Below are 19,993 nucleotides of genomic sequence, written 5' to 3'. Positions count from 1 at the left end.
TGTAGGCATGTGAAGTTCAAGTCTTTTAGACATGATCAGAAGTAACATAAGAAGCATGTTCAAAGAGATGTTTGGTTGCATAATATCTATAACTGAATTATATATGACCCATAAGTTTAGCATGATTGGGAATGAGATAGCTCATCTGGAGTGAGTATATATTTCTGGGTTTTGAAGCAGTGTGGGCATTCAGTCCAGAGGGGAAGGAGTGCTTTTTATTTTCTTGGTTTATTGTTTGCAAGGTCTTTTTTAATACGATAAACTGAAGCAAAGGATCAGGGTCACAGCAAAAAGCAAACAGTGGCATCATAGGAAACAGTGATATCATTGGTTGTTAATAGCTGGTAATCTGACTACCTATTCTAAATTGCTTTCAGATTAAAAGGCATATTGAAGAAACATATTGCAGATTAAAAACTAAAATACCATTAGGAAATGAAAATGAAAAATAGAAAATCAAAGGTAAAAGGGAAGGTAGGATTGCAGGTTAGGGCTCGGGCTGACTGTTAACCTGAGGAGAATGTGGAGTAATTGTTGGTGATCTTTCATGGATCACTGGAGTCAGAAAGAGTCCCAGAGGACTAGAAAACGGCTAAGGTAGTACCCCTGTGTAAGAAGGGAGGGAGGCCAAAGACAAGACATTATAAGACCTGACCTTGGTTGTTGGTAAGATTTTAGAGTCCATTTAGAGATTTTAGAAGGGCAAGCTACTGGCATGAATAGAAGATTGGCTGACTGGCAAACAGCAGAGTGTAGGGATAAAAGGGTTTTTTTCAAGATGGCAGCCAATACTTGTGTAGTGATACAGGAGTCTGTGCTGGGGCCACAATTATTCATTATCATATGTTAATGATCTGGACACAGGAACTGAAAGCTTTGTTGCTAAGTTGCAGGTGACACAAAGATAGGTGGAAGTGCAGGTAGTGTTGAGGAAGCGGAGACGTTGCAGGAGGACTTGACAGGCTAGGAGAGTTGGCAAAGTGGCAGGTGGACTACAATATGAGAATGTGTGAGATGGGAAGAATAGAGGCATAGACTATTTTCTAAATAGGGAAAGGCTTTGAAAATCTGAAGCACAAGGGGACTTGGGCATCCTGGTTCAGGATTCTCCGAAGGTTAAAATTAAGGTTAAGTTGGCAGTTAGGAAGGCAAATGCAATGTGAGCATTCATTTCAAGAGAGCTAGAATACAAGCTATGTATTGCTTTGGTTAGACCACATCTGGAATATTATGTGCAAAATTAAGAATAAATTGTTCATTTTTGTTTAAGTTATAAACTTAATATTTATAAAGTCTGGTTAAGAAAAATTGAGCAATTTTGAGGTCATTGAATGTCTTAAGTTCACTGTGTCACAAATCCAGTGAATAGTGAGGCCAATTTGGTTTGGCTTGCAAACCTATGTTGTAATGGAAGAGTACATGAGTGAAGAAATTTTCCTAGTCCTACACAACACAGCACAAATTTACTGTTTCCAAATCTGGGTACCGGAATTCAGAAGAGGGTTTAGAAGAGATTTAAAAGAACATTTCTGGAAATGGGGTATCTCAGAGAAGTTGGGTTCTTCGCCTCATTGCTAAGATGCCTGAGAGGATTTGATGAAAGTCAAAAAAAAGGGTAGATAGAATAAACAGAAACTGTTTCTAATTGATTAAGGATCGCAAACCAGGTGACCCAGATTTAGCTTATTTTAAGTTGATTGATAAAGAATCAGAGGTAGCGTGAGGAAAAAATATTCACACAAGGAGTGATTAGATTTGGAATATACTTCCTCCCTGATATTGTGCTGAAAACAGATTCAAATTAATGTTCAAAGGGAAATTGGATAAATACCTACAGATAAAGTGTAGGCAAAAAAAAAATGGATGGGAGAGTGTATGCTAGGGGTCGAGACTGTGGTGCTGGAAAAGCACAGCAAGTCAGGCAGCATCCGAGAGCAGGGCAATCGACGTTTTGGGCAAAAGCCTTTCATCAAGTTTGAGGCTTGTCAGCCAAGGGAGTGGAGAGAGAGATGGGAGCGGGGTGGGGCTGGGGAGAAGGTAGCTGAGAGTGAGATAGATGGATGGAGGTGGGGGTAATGGTGATAGGTTGGAGAAGAGGGTGGAGCGGATAGGTGGGAAGGAAGATGGACATGAGGGTGGTGCTGCGTTGGAGGGTTGGATCTGGGATAAGGTGGGGGGGATGAGGGGGAGGAGGGGAAACCAGGAAACTGGTGAGATCCGCATTGAGCTGGAAATGTGTTGCTGGAAAAGCGCAGCAGGTCAGGCAGCATCCAGGGAACAGGAGAATCGACGTTTCGGGCATAAGCCCTTCTTCAGGAGATCCGCATTGATCCCATCTGGTTGAAGGGTCCCAAGGCAGAAGATGAGACGTTCTTCCTCCAGGTGTCGGGTGGTTAAAGTTTGGCGATGGAGGAGGCTCAGGACCTGCATGTCCTTGGTGGAGTGGGAGGGAGAGTTGAAGCATTTGGCCACGGGATGATGGGGTTGGTTGGTGCAGGTGTTCCGGAGTGTATGGGAGGACTTACTGTACTTTTCTTTGAAAGAGCTGGATGGCCTCCTCCTCTGCTGCAATATTTTATTAAACTAGAAACAGGAGAAACAGGAGAACCTATGATATCTCTCCTGGTCTGGTTGGAAAAAATATTCTACCTGGCTCCACATTTAGCTAAAGATATTTCAAATAGATACTTTGTTGGTTGCAATCTGTAGTGGCCTTTTTAAGGATCCCTTTTTGAGTTGCAGTACAGCTGGTATACCTGAACACTTCTGGGGCCAGAGCAAGGCAATACAGAACAAGCAGCATCAATCAGGTGTTAATCCTATTATTTAAACATCAAAACCAGAGTCTGGAAACCTATTGTTTTGTTCACATTTCCAATTTGTGGACACTATTTGTTTCCAGCCCTATTAGAGGTTTTGGTGCTCTGTTAGCACTCCAAAAACGAGCAAGGCAACTTCCACTTTCTAAACACTGCATTGAATGTATAGAGCGATCTTCAATATAATAATATGAACTATATTAGGGTAAGGTAATGAGATCTTCAGTAAACACAAAGGTTGCCACAATTTTCCTTTTGCAAGTCACCACATCCATAGAACCTTCAGTCTATTTTCACAATAATTTACATATCACCTATTTACCTCTTAGTGGCAAATTGGATGTATGTTTTGAAGAATTGTTGTGTCCTGGGATTGCATGGAGATGGGTCATTAAAAATATTCTGAAAAATGAAACAAAAATGCTAATTACCTATTTTTCAGGATAATACAATAAAACGTTAACAACAGTGACCAAGTCCTGCAGCATCTGTATACCAATATTATAACAGCTTACATTCACCTGATGTGGTCTGTTGTGGTAAGCATTCTGCTTATGGGTAATACTTTAACAGGATGTCAGTTTAGATATCATACCCTAAACAGGGAAAATAAAAAATATATTCTTTCAATACATGACGATAAATGGTGACTGCAAATGGTGACAAAATACTTCAAGGTTTCAGATGACAAATGTTAGAAGAGAACTTGAACTTGAGTGCTACATTGTATTACTGTATTGATTGAACAGAGAATTTATGAACAATGGCTTTACAAACTGGAGGAAGATACACATTGAGTGCGCTAGGCTCTGGCATTAGGACCACTGCTCTCTTGAATCTATATTGATGCGGATACAGGATACAACTTCCAAATTTGTTGTTGATTTGGATATACTGAGTATTGTGAACTGTGAGGAAGATAATGATAACTTCAAGACAGCATAGAGTGGTAGAACAGGCAGATATGTGGTAAATTACATTTAACTCAAAGTGAAACATTTTGGTAGAAGCTAATTTAGGGAAACATAAAATAAAGGATGCAATTCTAAAAATGTGCAACAGCAGATGGACCTAGATTTGTTTTGCATTTTCTTGGGATGCAAGCATTGTTGGCTAAGCAAGCATTTATTGTCCATCGCTAATTACCTTTGAGAAGTGGTGGTGAGCTATCTTTAACTGGCACAGTCTTTGTGACAGCAATGTGGTTGACTCTTAAGTGTTTCTAGGCAATAAGGTTCGGCAAACAATGCTGTTAAAAAAAAGGGTTTCTGGTTTGGAAGGTGCTATCGGAGACTCTTCCATCATACTCCTCGGTTGCATCTTGGCAATAGCGGGCAGGTTTTGAGGGGGATGAGTCACAGAATTCCCAGCCTTTGACCTGGTCTTGTAGTCAATCTATTTACAAAGGTCATTGATTATCCGAATATCGGATTATCTGAAGAAGTTTTCAAGGTCCTGCTTCAAAGAGGTAAATGTGTTCAGATTATCTGTACTGAAGAAGATGTGAAAATGCTGGCAAAAACAAAGAAACACAAGCAGTTCAAATATGAGCAACTGGACTTTTTTTAGGTAAGCACCGTTACACAGCCCTTTGCAAACATAGGTGTTTTACAGTACAGGTAAAGTATTCCCATCACTTTACTGGACTGTTTATTTAAAAAACGGCCGCGAACATAAACCTATTTGTGAGGCAGGGCTTCCGCCTTTCTATCGCGAGACTGAGTTCCCAGAAACTGATGTTGTAAATGGCTTTGCAATTGTAGAAGCTGTTCAGGACCTTGTTTAGCGCTGGGGTTTCATGGTAATGGTTTAGTTCTTCTCATATTAACCTGTAATTTGCAGACTGCAAAGATTAGTTTGGTTAAATGGCAGACTCACTAAAATTATAGATTTAAACAAATTCTCCGGCAGAGCACAGCATTAAATCAGTATGACTTCCCTTGTTCAAGCTAAAATCGATTATCCGAATGATTAATTATCCAATCAAAATAGTGCCCGCCCATCTTGTTCGGATAATTGAGATTCCTCTGTATATGCCTGTTCCAGTTCAGTTTTTGTTCAATGGTAATCACAAGGATGTTGGGAATGGGGGAGTCAGTGATGTGCCCGAAACGTCGAATCTTCTGTTCCCTAGATGCTGCCTGACCTGCTGTGCTGTTCCAGCAATAAAGTTTCAGCTTTGATCTCCAGCGTCTGCAGACCTCACTTTCTCCTCGGAGTCAGTGATGGTATTGCCATTAAATATCAAGAGTTTGCTAAATTCATACTTGTTGGGGATGATTATTGCCTTGCGCATGTGGGATTTTGCTCGCCACTTATCTGGCCAAGCTTATATGTTGTCCGAGTCCGAGCACACAGACTGCTGCAGTAGCTGAGGAGTCCAGTATTGTGGTGAAAATTGAACAGTCAGCAAACATTCCTACTTCTTACCTAATGATGGAGGGAGTTTGGGAAAGATTTGTTAGACTAATATCTGGAATAAACAGACTGCTTGCGAGGAAAAGCTAGACAAACTCCAGAGTTTAGAAAAGTTGAAAGTGACTTAATTAAGATTGTGAGGAAACTTGACTGGGTGGATTTAGATACAGAGTTTTTTTTGTGGGACGATCTAGGACTACAGGTCTCAATTTAAAAGGAAGGGATCTCCCATTTAAGATAGAGAGATGAAGAAATGTTTTTATCTCCAAGGGTTGTGAGATTTTGAATTCTCTTCAGCAAAAGACAGTGAATGCAGAATCATTAAATATTTTTAAGGCAGAGGTAGATAGTTTCTCGGTTACCAAGGGAACAAAAGGTTATCGGGGATATGCAGGAATGTAGAGCTGAGGTTAAATTCAGATCAGCCATAATCTTAATAACAGAGCAGCCTTCAAGGCCTAAGCGACCTAATCCTGTTCCTTAGTTGTACGAGGGAAGGTCTTTGGTGAAGCAACTGAATATAAATTGGCCTAGGATACTACTCCTGCTGTGACTGACATGATTAACGTTCAATAATTTCAGTAATCATTTATTTTGTGCTACAGGTATGGCTTCAACCATTGAATCCAGTTTTACTAGGGCTCATTGATGCCACAAGCAGTCAAATGCTGTCTTGACATTAGATTAGATTACCTACAGTGTGGAAACAGGTCCTTCGGCCCAACCAGTCTTCAAAGAGTAACCCACTCAGACCCATTTCCCTCTGACTGATGCATCTAACACTATGGGCAATTTACCGTAGCCAATCCACCTGACCTGCACATCTTTGGACTGTGGGAGGAAATCGGAGCACCTGGAGGAAAATCACACAGACACTGGGAGAATGTCTGTGTGGAGTTTGCACAGTCTCCCGAGGCTGGAATCGAACCTGGGACTCTGGTGCTGTGAGGCAGCGTTGCTAACCACTGAGCCACCATGTCACCCCAAGGGCATTAAGGGCAGTAACTCTCACTTCACCTCTGAGGTTTAGCTCTTCTTCTACATTTGGACATAGAAACAAAGAAATTAGGAGCAGGAATAGGCTATTCAGCCCTTTGAGCCTGCACCATCAGTCAATATGAATTTGGTTGATCTTCTATCTCAATACCATCTTCCTGTTTGTTTCCCCATATTCTCTGATGCCTTCAAAATCTAAAAATGTTTCTATCTCTTTCTTGAATATATTCAGTAATTTGATCTCCACAGCCTTCCATAAGTTCACTACCCTTTGAACGAAGAACTTTTTCTCTCATTTCAATTATCTAATTGGTGTACCCCGAGACAGTATCCAGAGACTTTCTGCTTTTCATGCTCAGGACACACATAAGCAATTTTTCATATTTCCAGGTAGATGCCAGTGTTGTAATTGTACTAGAACAGCTACGCCAGAGGCGTGGCTAATTCTGGAACATAAGTCTTCAGTACTGCTGCCAGAATGATGTCAGGGCCCATAGCCTTTACCATATCTAGTGTCTTCAGTTGTTTCTTTATATTATATGGAGAGAATTGAATAGGCTGAAGTCTAGCATCTGTGACACAGTGGACCTTTGGAGGAGGCTGACATGGATTATCTAATCAGCACTTCTGGCTGTAGATGGATGCAAACACATCAGTCTTTCATTTTTGCACTGATTTGTTTGACCATTGAAAACTGGGATACTTGTGCACTTGTGCAGTCTGCTCCTCCTGTTAGCTGTTTAATTGTCCAACAGCATTCATGACTGAAACTGACAGGAATGCAAAGCTCATATCTGATTAATTGATTTTGGGATTGTTTCATACTGTCTATTTGCAAGTGGTGCTGCGTTGTAACTTCAGGTTGGTACCATGTTTTTAAGAGTCAAAAAGTGTGGTGCTGGAAAAAGCACAGCAGGTCAGGCAGCATCCGAGGAGCAGAAGAGTTAACATTTTGGGCATAAGCCCTTCATCAGGAATGTGGAGGGGAAACAGAGCTGAGAGATAAATGTAGAGGGGGGAGGTCATTGGGATGGCAATAGGTGGATGCAAGTGGGAGGTGATTACGATAGGTCAGCGGGGAGGATGGAGCAGTTAGGTGGGAAGGAAGATGGACAGGTAGGACAGGTCAAGAGGGCATTGCCTAGTTGAAGGATTAGATCTAGGAGGTAGGGGGATGAGGAGATATGGAAATTGGTGAAGTCAAAGTTGATGCCATATGGTCGTAGGGTCCCGAGGCAGAAGATAAGGTCTTTTTCCTCCAGTTGACAGGTGGCTTTGATTTGCTGGTGGAGGGTCAGGATGTGCATATCCTTGGGGGAGTTGAAGTGGTTGACCACAGGGTGGTAGGGTTGTTTGGTATGCGCAGACCAGAGATGTTCCCTGAACCACTCCGCCAGTTAGTGCTTGATCTCCCTAACGTAGAAGATACCACAACGGATGCAGTAAATTAAGTGGGTGGATGTGCAGAAAAATCTCTGCCAGATTTGAAAAGTTCCTTTAGAGCCTTAGACAGTGGTGAGGGGCGGAAGGTGTGAGCGTAGGCTTTGCACCTCGTGCGAAGACAGAGGAAGGTGCTGGATGCAGAGGGTGGGTTGGTGGGGAGTGTGCACCTAATTAGGGAGTCATGGAGGGAATGGCCTCTGTGGAATACAGATAGGGGTGGGGAGGGAAATATATGTTTGGTTTTGGGGTCTGATTATAGGTGGCAAAAATGGTGGAGGATGATGAGCTGTATCTGGAGAATCATGGGGTGTAATATGAGGACTGGGGGTTCTATCCTTGTTGCTGTTCAGGGGGTAGGGTTCAAGGGCAGAGGTGTGGGAAGTGGAGGAGATATGATGGGGGGCATTGTTGATCACATGGGAGGGGAAATTTCAGTCCTTGAAATAGCAGGCCATCAGGGATGTCCTGGAGTGGAACTGCTCCTACGGAGAGCAGATGTGGCAGAGGTGGAGGAATTGAGAGTAAGGGATCACATTTTTATAGGGGGCAAGGGTGGGAGGAGGTGTAGTCAAGGCAGCTGTGGGTGTCAGTGGATTTGAAATAGGTGTCCGTATGGAGTCGGTCAGGTCTGTCTGGTGCCTCCTCTCTGCACTCTTCATTTAACCAGGGTTGATCTCCCGGCTATATGGTAAAGGTAGAATGGGAGATAGAATCATAAAGTTATGCAATTCCGTGCCAGTTATTGAAAGTAGCAGGGCAGATTGAGAAAGTAGTTGATAAGGTATGGGATATCCTTGCCTTTATCAATAGAGACAAGGGATTCAAATATAAGGAATTGATGCTGATGGTTCATTAAACACTAGATCAGCCTCAACTGGCTGGTGGGTCCATTCTGTGTACTGCATTATAGGAAGGATAGAAAGAAGAGTTAGATTAGAAGAGATTTGAGAAGACTCCAGGGATGAGAGACTTCAGTTACATATCTAGATTTGGAATAACTGAATAGTTATTGGCCTTAGTGAAGAGATCATTAAGAAGAGATAAAATAAAAATGTTCAGAAACTAAAGGATTAGCAGATAATTGTAGTAAAACTGTTCCCATTGCACTTTTGTTCGCTACCCACTTAATAATATGCACATTTCCTCCATTTACCCACCTCTCAAAATACATATACTCTCTCCTTTCGACCCTCTTCTCTTCAAACTTTTCTTCTCCATGATGATAAAACTCTTCTCCCTCCATGATGATAAAACTCTTCTTCCTCCATGATGATAAAACTCTTCTCCCTCAATTCTTCTCACTCAGCCCCTACCCCAGTCTCTCTGCCATGCACACAGCATGTTGGTATCTTTCATCACTTTCCTCAGTCAATGCTGATACGCTCCAACTCTTGAATGCTATTTCCTTAATTCCCCCAAGCAGTTTTCATTCCCTATCCTTTCCTTCATTCCCACTTCCTCAAGTTTTCCTAAATAATCTCCTACTCTCCTTCTTTGTATTGCTCCTCTCTCTTTCCTCCAAGTGTTCCATTGATGAAATACTGCTGTGGGAAATAAAGTTCATGGTCTTTTTGAATCTCACAAGACCATCATCAAGACTATTACACATGGCATTATTTAAGTCCTATAGCAGCCAGTTTTATTTATTCACTGGATGTTGGCTTCACTGGCAAGGCAAAGGGGTGCCCCTGGCCCATTTTAAGACCTAGAAAAAATATCCACAAATGTTTGTCCACAATACGTTTGGTCATGCCGATGCTAGAAAGTGAAAGATTGAAATCCCTTGGTCCCATTTTATCAACAGTGCAAATGTGGTGAACTCATTTCAACACTGCCATAGCATTCTGAGAATTAATAACATTTTTTAACTAGTGTATTATCCAAAAGTGATATTAAATTTGACATTTTCTGTTATTTATGATGCAATATTCTATTTACAGATAATTTTACAGACATTCAGAATATTGACTAAAAACGCATGTTATACATAAGAAGCTTTTTGAAACTATGCCTTACTCTGGTGGATGGGGTCTGTGCAGTCTAGTTGGGGAGTTTGGTCGGATCCGGCCTTGGGTTGGTTCATCCAATTGTTTTATTCTGTGTTCTGCTGAATAGGTGGTAATGCTTCTTAATCGATGCTCGTGTTCTTCAGTCCAGGCAGTGCTTGCTTTCTGCCTGATTTTGTCAAACTCCTTAGGATCGAGAGGTTTGAAAGGCATTTGAAAGTGTGCAATTTCCATTTTAGCAGAACTTTTCCTCAGACGCTGGATTGGAAGACGGTAAGAAGCTGACAGTGCAGAACTGCTTGCCATGTTATTAATTACTGCTACATTTACTACAGCAGTTTTGTTTTCAGATATTTTGAAACACTCCTACATTCGCGAGTGAATCTAACAAAGCTGTTGATCATAACAAAGAACAGAGTTTGAGCTAGCGTTGTTGACATCTTTTGCTAAGCAACAAAGCTGGTTGAGCACGAGCCTCCCACAATCTGTATGACTCATATCCTACTACAAGTACAGGTACCGGCAAACAATAACCTTCTTAAATATTGTAGTTGTTTGGTAGTACAGAACATGAGTATTTACTTTAGCAAATTAAAATATCCCAAAAGAGCATTGTTTCATGTTGATGAGGCATATGAAAAAGATAAGTTATTATTTAAATAAAAATTCATTGGTTTAGTTTTAAAAATAGACTTTGCTCGTCTAAATGGCTGCTTACAGACCACACTCACAAATTGGTACAGTTCTGAAAACTCTTCATACCTGAACTAATAAGAAAGGATGAGTCCTATCAATCTCTATGCGAACAATGGATCTCAACCAGAGGAATAGAAACTAAATGAAAAATTGAAACTGATTCCTTAATTGGACAATCACATGATTAAATATCTTGAACCCTTAAATGAGTATAAAATCATGAAGGGCATGGATAGGGTGAATAGCCAAGGTCTTTTCCCCCAAGGGTGGGATGAGTCCAAAACTACAGGGCATAGGTTTAAGGTGGGAGGGGAAAGATTCAAAAGGACCTGAGGGTAAATTTTACATGCAGAGGGTGGTGCTTGTATAGTGCAAGCTGCCAAAGTAAGTGGAGGAGGCTGGTACAATTACAACATTTAAGAAGCATCTGGATGGGTATATGAATGGGAAGTGTTTCGAGGGTTATGGGCCAAATGCTAGCAAATGGGACTAAGTCCGATAGGGATGTGTGGTTGGTGCGGACAAGTTGGACCACACTGTCTGTTTCTGTGCTGCATGACTCAGGGTCTTCTTCTGACATCAGAATAGAGGACAACAAGCATACTCTAGGTCAACAGTTAAACCTACCTCAAGTCCAAGACTCCTCAAAATCTAATCCCAAAAAGAACCCTGTAGTCACCTAACAAGCTGACCAATTCGGTCTATAAGAATTATCCTGCTGTCATCCAACTTTAAAGGGATTCTGCAAAACCCTCTCTTTAGCCTTCTGGACTCCCCTGAACTCTAACCCAAATGAGGGAACATCGCTAAACTCTGATGTTTACATCAATTAGTATCTACACTTTTGGTTTTCACATTCACAGCTGAAAGATTTCTCAGGACTTAACCTCTATTGGAAGAAATCAACTGTATGCAAAACAAGTGTACAGCATAACCAAAAAAACCCAAAACATTAACTTTATGCATCTCCAAGAAGTGAAACTCAAGAAGCAGCCTACCACAAGACAGTTCACAACTGGAAGCTGCTAGTGAAAAGATATCCAAGGAGAATGAGACTTAAGTCCAATTTGGACTAAACCAACAGTGAAACCTCCAGTTAATAACCTGAAGAAATTCAAGCAGGAGTCTGTGATTGATTCTCACAGCAAGCCACAGAAAAAAACTCTCACTTTCTTTAAGACATAACTTAAGCATTATAAAACCAAACAAGATTTTGAAAAGTTTAACTACACAAAAGAAACTTAAGAAATAAAATTCCAGCAATTAGTGATCATTCAACAGTATTAAGTAATACAGAAGATTCAGAGATCAGAAATGGTGCAAAACATGACTATACTATTAGCGGACTGTGTAAACCTATTAAAAATGTGTCATGAGATGTGAATAACACTGGCTAGGCCAGCATTTGTTGGCTATTCCTAACTGCCCTGGAAAAAGGTAGTAGTGAGCTACCTTCTCAAACAGCTGTATTCCTTGGAATGTAGGAGTACCCATAATGCTATTTAGGGTGGGATTTTGACCCAGTAGCAGTAAAGGAGCAGTGTAACCATAAGTTAGAATGGTGTATGTCTTAGACCATAAGATTTGGAACAGAAATAGGCCATTCAGGCATAAGATTGCTCTACCCTTCAATGAGATCAGTGTTGGTCCTTAACTCCATTTTCAAGCCTTTTCCCATAACCCTCAATTCCATTACTGGAATTAAAAAATCTGTCTATCTCAGTCTTAATATAAACAATGACCAGGTTCTACACTCCTTTGTGGTAAAGAATCCCACAAATTCATTACTCTCTCAGAGAATACATTCCTCATCTCAGTCTTCAATGGGTGACCTCTTACTCCAGAATTATGATCTCTGGTGCTAAACTCAACCATTAAAGGGAAACAACATCTTTGCATCGAAGTGGTAAAGAACCTTAAAAATCTTAAATAAAACAAAGAACTGTGGATGCTGGTGATCTGAAATAGACAGAAATTGCTGCAGAAACTCTACAAGTCTGGAGGCATTTGTGAGAAGAACTGTTTCAAGTCCGGTGACTCTGAGTTTACTCGAGTTCTGATGAAGAGTCACCGGAATCAAAATGTTAACTCTGCTTTCTTCCCATAGACGCTGCCAGACATACTGAGTGTCTCCTGCAGTTTCTGTTTTGGTTCCTTAAAAATCTTGCAAGTTTCAATAAGGTTGCCTCTCATTCTTCTAAACCTCAATGAGTACATACTCAAACTATCAAAAATCTCCTCATAGAAAAAATTCTCTCCATAACCAGGCTCAATCTAATGTACCTTTTCTGGGCTGCCTCCAACACCAACACATCGTTCCTTAGATAAGTAGACCAAAACTGTACATAGTATTCAAGGCATGGTCTAATTAATGCCTTATATAATTTTAGCAAGACTTGCTTATTTTTATACTCTATTTCTTCTGAAATAATAATGAACATTCCAATTGCCAGTTACATACTGATCTTGGGTATCAGTTAACTTAGTTGGCTGGATGGCTGGCTTACAATGCAGTGTGATGTCAACAGCATGGATCAATTCGCACAATTGTGGAGGTTAATGTGAGGGAAGAATTTGCCTTCTCAACGTTTCTCCTCCCTCACCTGAGGCACAGTGACCCTCAGGTTAACCCATTACCAATTGTCTCTACCTTCAGGAGAGAGAGAGAGAACCTGCACAGTTACTGCCTTTGTTGTTTGAACTCATGTTTCGTTAGACGTCGGAGTACATCTGGGAAAATTAACAAACAGTGAAATTCACAACAGATCTTGGAGGAACTGTTGGGCGAAGTTCACAGCACAGAATCAGATAAGTTAATCATTATTTTAAGTGTGGCCTACAGAGAATCTGCAGTAGTGAGTAGAGTGGGTTCTTTCTTGATTATATGTTTTTGGAGATATGTCTCTTGATTAAACTTAAAATATAAGCCATAAATATTAATTTAACCTGGGGCAGTGTTTGCATAGGAATAAGACGGTGTTAATTTCTGGGTTTGTAGATTGTGAAGGAGCAAAAATGGCCTTTAATACTTCTTGTCAGATGTAGGAGTTTAAAGAGAGTTTAAGGGTTACTGCGGATTATATCTGCCATAAATGCTGTTGGATGCGAATCTTATCAGATCTAATAGATTGGTTGGAGAGACAGTTAGAAGCAATGAGGAATTTGCAACAGCAACAGTATGTGATGGATGGTAGTTATAGGAAGGGGGGAAAGTCTCAGATACAGTCACATAGATGGGTTAACTCGAGGAAAGGTAAGAGAGGTAGGCAGCTAGTGCAGGAGTCTTTTGTGGATATACCCATTTCAAACAGGTATGCTGTTTTGGAAAATGTTGGGGGTGATGGATTCTCAGGGGAATGCAGCATGAACAGCTAAGTTTCTGGTATTGAGACTGGCTCTAATGCAACGAGGGGTACGTCAGGTTCCAAGAGATCAATTGTGTTAGGGGAGTCTCTAGTCTGAGGTACAGACAGACGTTTCTGTGGCCAGCAGCGAAAAAGCAGAATGGTGTGTTGCTTCCCTAGTGCCAGGATCAGGGATGTCTCAGAGAGGGTGCAGAATGTTCTTACAGGGGAGAGGGGCCAGCAAGAGGTCATTGTTCACATTGGAACCAGCGACATAGGAAGGGAAAAGGTTGAGATTCTGAAGGGAGATTACAGAGAGTTAGGCAGGAATTTTAAAAGGAGGTCCTCGAGAGTAGTAAAATCTGGATTACTCCCAGTGCTACGAGCTAGTGAGGGCAGGAATAGGAGGATAGAGCAGATAGAGCTGAGGAGCTGGTGTATGGGAGAAGGATTCACATTTTTGGATCATTGGAATCTCTTGGGGTAGAAGTGACATGTACAAGGAGGACGGATTGTACCTAAATTGAAAGGGGAGATTTGCTAAAGCTGTTCAGGAGGATTTAAACTAGGAAAGGGGTGGGGGGTGGGACCCAGGAGATAGTGAGGAAAGAGATTAATCTGAGACTGGTACAGTTGGAACAGAAGTGAGTCAAACAGTCAGGGCAGGCAGGGATAAGATAGGACTAATAAATTAAACTGCATTTATTTCAATGCAAGGGACCTAACAGGGAAGGCAGATGAACTCAGGGCATGGTTAGGAACATGGGACTGGGATATCATACCAATTACAGAAACATGGCTCAGGGATGGGCAGGAATGGCAGCTTAATGTTCCAGGATACAAATGCTACATGAAGGATAGAAAGGGAGGCGAGAGAGGAGGGAGAGGGGGGTGGCATTTTTGATAAGGTATAGCATTACAGCTGTGCTGAGGGAGGATATTCCCAGAAATACATCCAGGGAATTTATTTGCGTGGAACTGAAAAATAAGAAAGGGATGATAACATTATTGGGATTGTATTATAGACCCCTAATAGTCAGAGGGAAATTGAGAAACAAACTTGTAAGGAGACCTTAGCTATCTGTAAGAATAATAGGGTGGTTATGGTCAGGGATTTCACCTTTCCAAACATAGACTGGGACTGCCATAGTGTTAAGGGTTTAGATGGAGAGGAATTTGTCAAGTGTGTACAAGACAATTTTCTGATTCAGTATGTGGATGTACCTACCAGAGAAGGTGCAAAACGTGACCTACTCTTTGGAAATAAGGCAGGGCAGGTGACTGAAGTGTCAGTGGGGGAGCACTTTGGGGTCAGCAACCATAATTCTATTAAATTATCTAAAATAATGATGGAAAAGGATAGACCAGATCTAAAAGTTGAAGTTCTAATTGGAGAAAGGCCAATTTTGATGGTATCAGGCAAGAACCTTCGAAAGCTGATTTGGGGCAGATGTTCGTAGGTAAAGGGATGGCTGGAAAATGGGAAGCCTTCAGAAACGAGATAACAAGAATCCAGAGAAAGTATATTCCTGTTAGGGTGAAAGGAAAGGCTGGTAGGTATAGGGAATGCTGGATGACTAAAGAAATTGAGGGTTTGGTTAAGAAAAAGGAAGCATATGAAGGGTATAGACAGGATAGATCGAGTGAATCCTTAGAAGGGTATAAAGGAAGTAGGAGTATACTTTAGAGGGAAATCAGGAGGGCAAAAGGAGACATGAGATAGCTTTGGCAAATAGAATTAAGGAGAATCCAAAGAGTTTTTACAAATACATTAAGGACAAAGGGGTAACTATGCAGTGTATAGGGCCCCTCAAAGATCAGCAAGGCAGCCTTTATGTGGAGCCGCAGAAAATGGGGGAGACACTAAATGAGTATTTTGCATCAGTATTTACTGTGGAAATGGATATGGAAGATATAGACTGTAGGGAAATAGATGGTGACATCTTGAAAATTGTCCATATTACAGAGGAGGAAGTGCTGGATGTCTTGAAAAGGGTAAAGGTGGATAAATCCCCAGGACCTCATCAGGTGTACCCTAGAACTCTGCAAGAAGCTAGAGGAGTGATTGCTGGGCCTCTTACTGAGATATTTGTATCATCGATAGTCACTTGTGAGGTGTCAGAAGACTGGAGGGTGGCTAACATGGTGCGACTGTTTAAGAAGGGCGGTAAGGACAAGCCAGGGAACTATAGATCAGTGAGCCTGACGTCAGTTGTGGGCAAGTTGTTGGCAGGAATCCTGAGGGACAGGATGTACTTGTATTTGGAAAGGCAAGGACTGATTAGGGATAGTCAACATGGCTTTGCGCATGGGAAATCATGTCTCACAAACTTGATTTGAGTTTTTTGAGGAAATAACAAAGAGGATTGATGAGGGCAGAGCAGCAGATGTGATCTATATGGATTTCAGTAAGGCATTCGACAAGGTTCCCCATGGGAGACTGATTAGCAAGGTTCGGTCTCACAGAATACAGGGTGAACCAGCCATTTGGATACAGAACTGGCTCAAAGGTAGAAGACAGAGGGTGGTGGTAGAGGGTTGTTCTTCAGACTGGAGGCCTGTGACCAGTGGAGTGCCACAAGGATCGGTGCTGGGTCCTTTACTTTTTGTCATTTACATAAATGATTTGGATGAGAGTATACGAGGTAAAGTTAGTAAGTTTGTAGGTAACACCAAAACTGGAGGTATAGTGGACAGCGAAGAGGGTTACCTCAGATTACAATGAGATCTTGACCAGATTGGCCAATGGGCTGAGACCAATCTATTGGAGTCCTTTGAGGAGGTAACACATATCGTGGATAAAGAGGAAATTGAGAGATACAATACACTTGTGCTTCCAAAACACAGTTGAGGATGTGCAAAGATTAATGTGTAGGGAGTTGCATGGATAAAAGATGTAACATATAGTGTGTCACAGGGACCTCAACTGTTAACCATGGCTTAGATAAGGGATGGTAGGTACACTGAACACATTTGCTGATGTCAGTAAAATAGGTAAGAAAGCTAGTTGAAAAGAGGATATAGAGGGGTTGCAAAAAGATATTGATAAGCTAAAATGAATAGGCAAGCATATGGGCAAATGTGAAATGATGTGCTTTGGTATGAAGCTCACCACCACCTTCTCAAGGTCATTGAAGGACTGGCAATAAATGCTGGCCCAGACAGTAACACCCATGTCCCATAGGACAATTAAAACATATCATGCCAAGATGTAATAAAATGAACCAAGCCATCCAAAAGTGGCATTATAAAACAAAATGTGGCACCAAACCACACTAGGAGAGAGTAGGGCCGACGAACAAAAGCATGTTCAAAGGCAAGCTTTAAGGAGTGACTTTAAAGGAAAAAGGTAGTCAGGCTTTCAGATCTTCAGGCATTGGTGGCTGAAGATGTGACCACCACCAGAGGATTAGTATGGTATTTAATATCAGGGATGATTAAATGCCTAGAATTAGGAATGCAGATTTTGGAGAGTTGTGGAACTGGAAGAGGTTACAGAGACGTACGGTCATACAGGGATTTGTAAACAATAAGATTTTTTTTATAAGTTGAAGTGTTACTTTACAAGGAGCCAATGTGTCTTGGCAAGCAGAGCTGTCTTGGAGAATGGAATGTGGCATGACTTAACACACAGACAGCAGAACTTTGGTCACTCAAGGTTACAGAGGATTGAATGGGACATGCCAGAAATGATATATTAATGATCAAGTCTAGAGAAACAAAGACATGGATGAATGCTACAACAGCAGGTGCACTGAGGCAGGGAGAGCCAGGTAAGGAGAAAGTGAGGACTGTAGATGCTGGAGACCAGAGTCTAGAGTCATATGCCGGAAATGTTGATTCTCCTGCTCCTCGGATGCTGCCTGACCTGTTATGCTTTCCCAGCAACACACTGCCAGGTAAGGGTATAAGCAGTTTAGTTAACAGGAAGAGGAAAGGAGATAGTGGCAATTCACAGAACCACAAGCATAACAGTGTAGAAGCAGCACATTTGGCTCATGTCTGATATCACAGAGCTCAACAAATTGATGTTGTGGTTCTGTTCGCCGAGCTGGAAGTTTTTGTTGCAAACGTTTCGTCCCCTGGCTAGGCAACATCATCAGTGCTTGGGAGCCTCCTGCGAAGTGCTTCTTTGATGTTTCCTCCGGTGTTTATAGTGGTCTGTCCCTGCCGCTTCCGGATGAATGGATGAATGCCATGCCTCTAGGAATTCCCTGGCTGTTCTCTGTCTGGCTTGCCCTATGATAGTAGTGTTGTCCCAGTTGAATTCATGTTGCTTGTTGTCTGCGTGTGTGGCTACTAAGGATAGCTGGTCGTGTCGTTTCGTGACTAGCCATTCCTAGAGGCATGGCATTCATCCACAAACTCCATCAACAAACACATCGACCTGGACCCAATATACCAACCACTACAGCGGACAGCTGAAACTGACAACCGGAAGCGGCAGGGACAGACCACTATAAACACTGGAGGAAACATCAAAGAAGCGCTTCGCAGGAGGCTCCCAAGCACTGATGATGTCGCCTAGCCAGGGGACGAAACGTCTGCAACAAAAACTTCCAGCTCGGCGAACAGAACCACAACAAAGAGCACCCGAGCTACAAATCTTTGCACAAACTTTGATCAACAAATTGATGACAGGACACAGGAAATCAGGTTAATTATAGTTTATTTCATGAATATGCAGCAAGAGCCAGTCTTATTACCATGAAGTGTAAAGACTAAACTCTGGGCTGTTACAATCACCTTCCAACTTTATACAAACCATTACAACATATGTATTACAATTCCCACGTTTCTACTGTTTTCCCACAGTTTACACCAGCATTGTCTGTATTTAAACCAAGGCTGACACTATCCTGTTATTGCTGGTCTTGCCTTCGTCTCATTTATTATCCATTCTTTGTACACCAGTGGTTTCCACTTGTTTGCTGTTACTCACGATATGACAAAAGCTTTAACCCTAAATGAACTTAATCTCCTCAGTATCTACACCAGCTTTCCAAATGAGCATTGAGACTTAGGTGTTATTGTCCTGTCTTTTCCCCATACTCTTGAACATTGTTTTGATTCAAATAATCATTAAGTGCTCCAGTTGAACTTGTCTCCACACACCCCTCAGCAGTGCATTACAGACCGAAACCATCAATTGTGTGAAAAAGACTTTTTCTTGAATCACATTTGCTAATTTTGCAAAACACATTATGCCCTCATGTTCTCGAACATTTTACAAGCAGGGACAGTTTTTCTCTATCTACTGTATCCAAACACTCATTATTTTGAAAATCTGTCAGAACTTCTCACCTTTTTAAAAAAAACATTACCAATTCTCAATCTAACTGATATTCCTCAGCCCTGGAATCATTTTTGGAAGCCTCTTCTGCACTCTCCCATACATTCACCTTCTTCTCAGAGTTGCATTTAGAACTGTACACAATTTCAGTGGAGGACCGTCAAGCTTATTTTTTTAAATACAAGTTCAGCACAACTTCCTTGCTCTTATATAGTATTAATAGGGATGAACAGTACAAGTCCAGGATAATGTATACTTTAATTTCTTTTTCTATCTGTCCCACCACCTTTGAATAATCTACGCACAACTATACTCAGGTCCTTTTGCTCCTGCATCCACTTAACAAAAAATCCATTCTTTTATCTTGTTTGCCCATGCTCTTCCAACTAAAATGAATCACCTCACTTCCTACATTGACCTTCATCTGTTACCCATCCGCTCACTCCACCAAATTGTCTATGCTATGTCCTTTGGAAGTCCTACACTGTCCTCAATTTATACAGTTTTGAACTTTTGTATCCTCTGCAACAATTTAATTATCCCCAAATAACTTCTCTGGATGTATTTCCAGGAATATCCTTCCTAAGTACAGCTGTATTGCTATCCCTTATCAAAAACGCCACATCCCCCTCCTCTCTTGCCTCCCTTTCTGTCTTTCCTGTATCCTGGAACATTAAGCTGCCAGTCCTGTCCAAACCTGCGCCAAGTTTTTGAAATTGCTATGAGATTCCAGTCCCATGTTCCTAACCATACCCTGAGTTCATCTGCCTTCCCTGTTAGGCCACTTGCATTGAAATAAATGCAGTTTAATTTATCAGTCCTATCTTGTTGTCTGCTTTGTCCTTACCTGTACTGAGTGTTTGGCTCGCTTCTTTTCTCAACTGTACCCATCGCAGATTGATCTCTTTCCTCACTATTTCCCTGGGCTCCGCATCCCCCCCCACCACCACCTCACCCTCCAAAACACCACCACCACAC

At 41.5% G+C, this 19,993-nt stretch overlaps 1 protein-coding gene across 2 annotated transcripts in view; it reads right to left on the bottom strand.

The window, feature by feature from the left end:
* The window catches only part of LOC122554303 (uncharacterized), an 82,518-nt gene extending 72,355 nt beyond the window's left edge, over positions 1-10,163 (bottom strand). The window contains exons 1-2 of one of the 2 annotated variants that reach the window (XM_043699120.2): positions 9,693-10,163; positions 3,142-3,221 (exon numbers count right to left, since the gene is read on the bottom strand). In XM_043699120.2, coding sequence (XP_043555055.2) covers positions 3,142-3,221; positions 9,693-9,988 — 376 coding nt within the window. In that variant the 5' untranslated portion in view covers positions 9,989-10,163. Of the gene's footprint in view, positions 1-3,141; positions 3,222-3,340; positions 3,596-9,692 lie in introns of those variants that run through there. The other variant, XM_087975976.1, reaches the window with a different exon arrangement.
* Positions 10,164-19,993: the final 9,830 nt, after the last annotated feature.

Source organism: Chiloscyllium plagiosum, unplaced genomic scaffold (assembly GCF_037043375.1).
Source record: "Chiloscyllium plagiosum isolate Xiang-an unplaced genomic scaffold, Cpla_swu_hap1 HiC_scaffold_1, whole genome shotgun sequence".
In the NCBI taxonomy this organism is placed as follows: domain Eukaryota; kingdom Metazoa; phylum Chordata; class Chondrichthyes; order Orectolobiformes; family Hemiscylliidae; genus Chiloscyllium; species Chiloscyllium plagiosum.
This window is presented reverse-complemented; position numbering and strand designations above follow the sequence as displayed.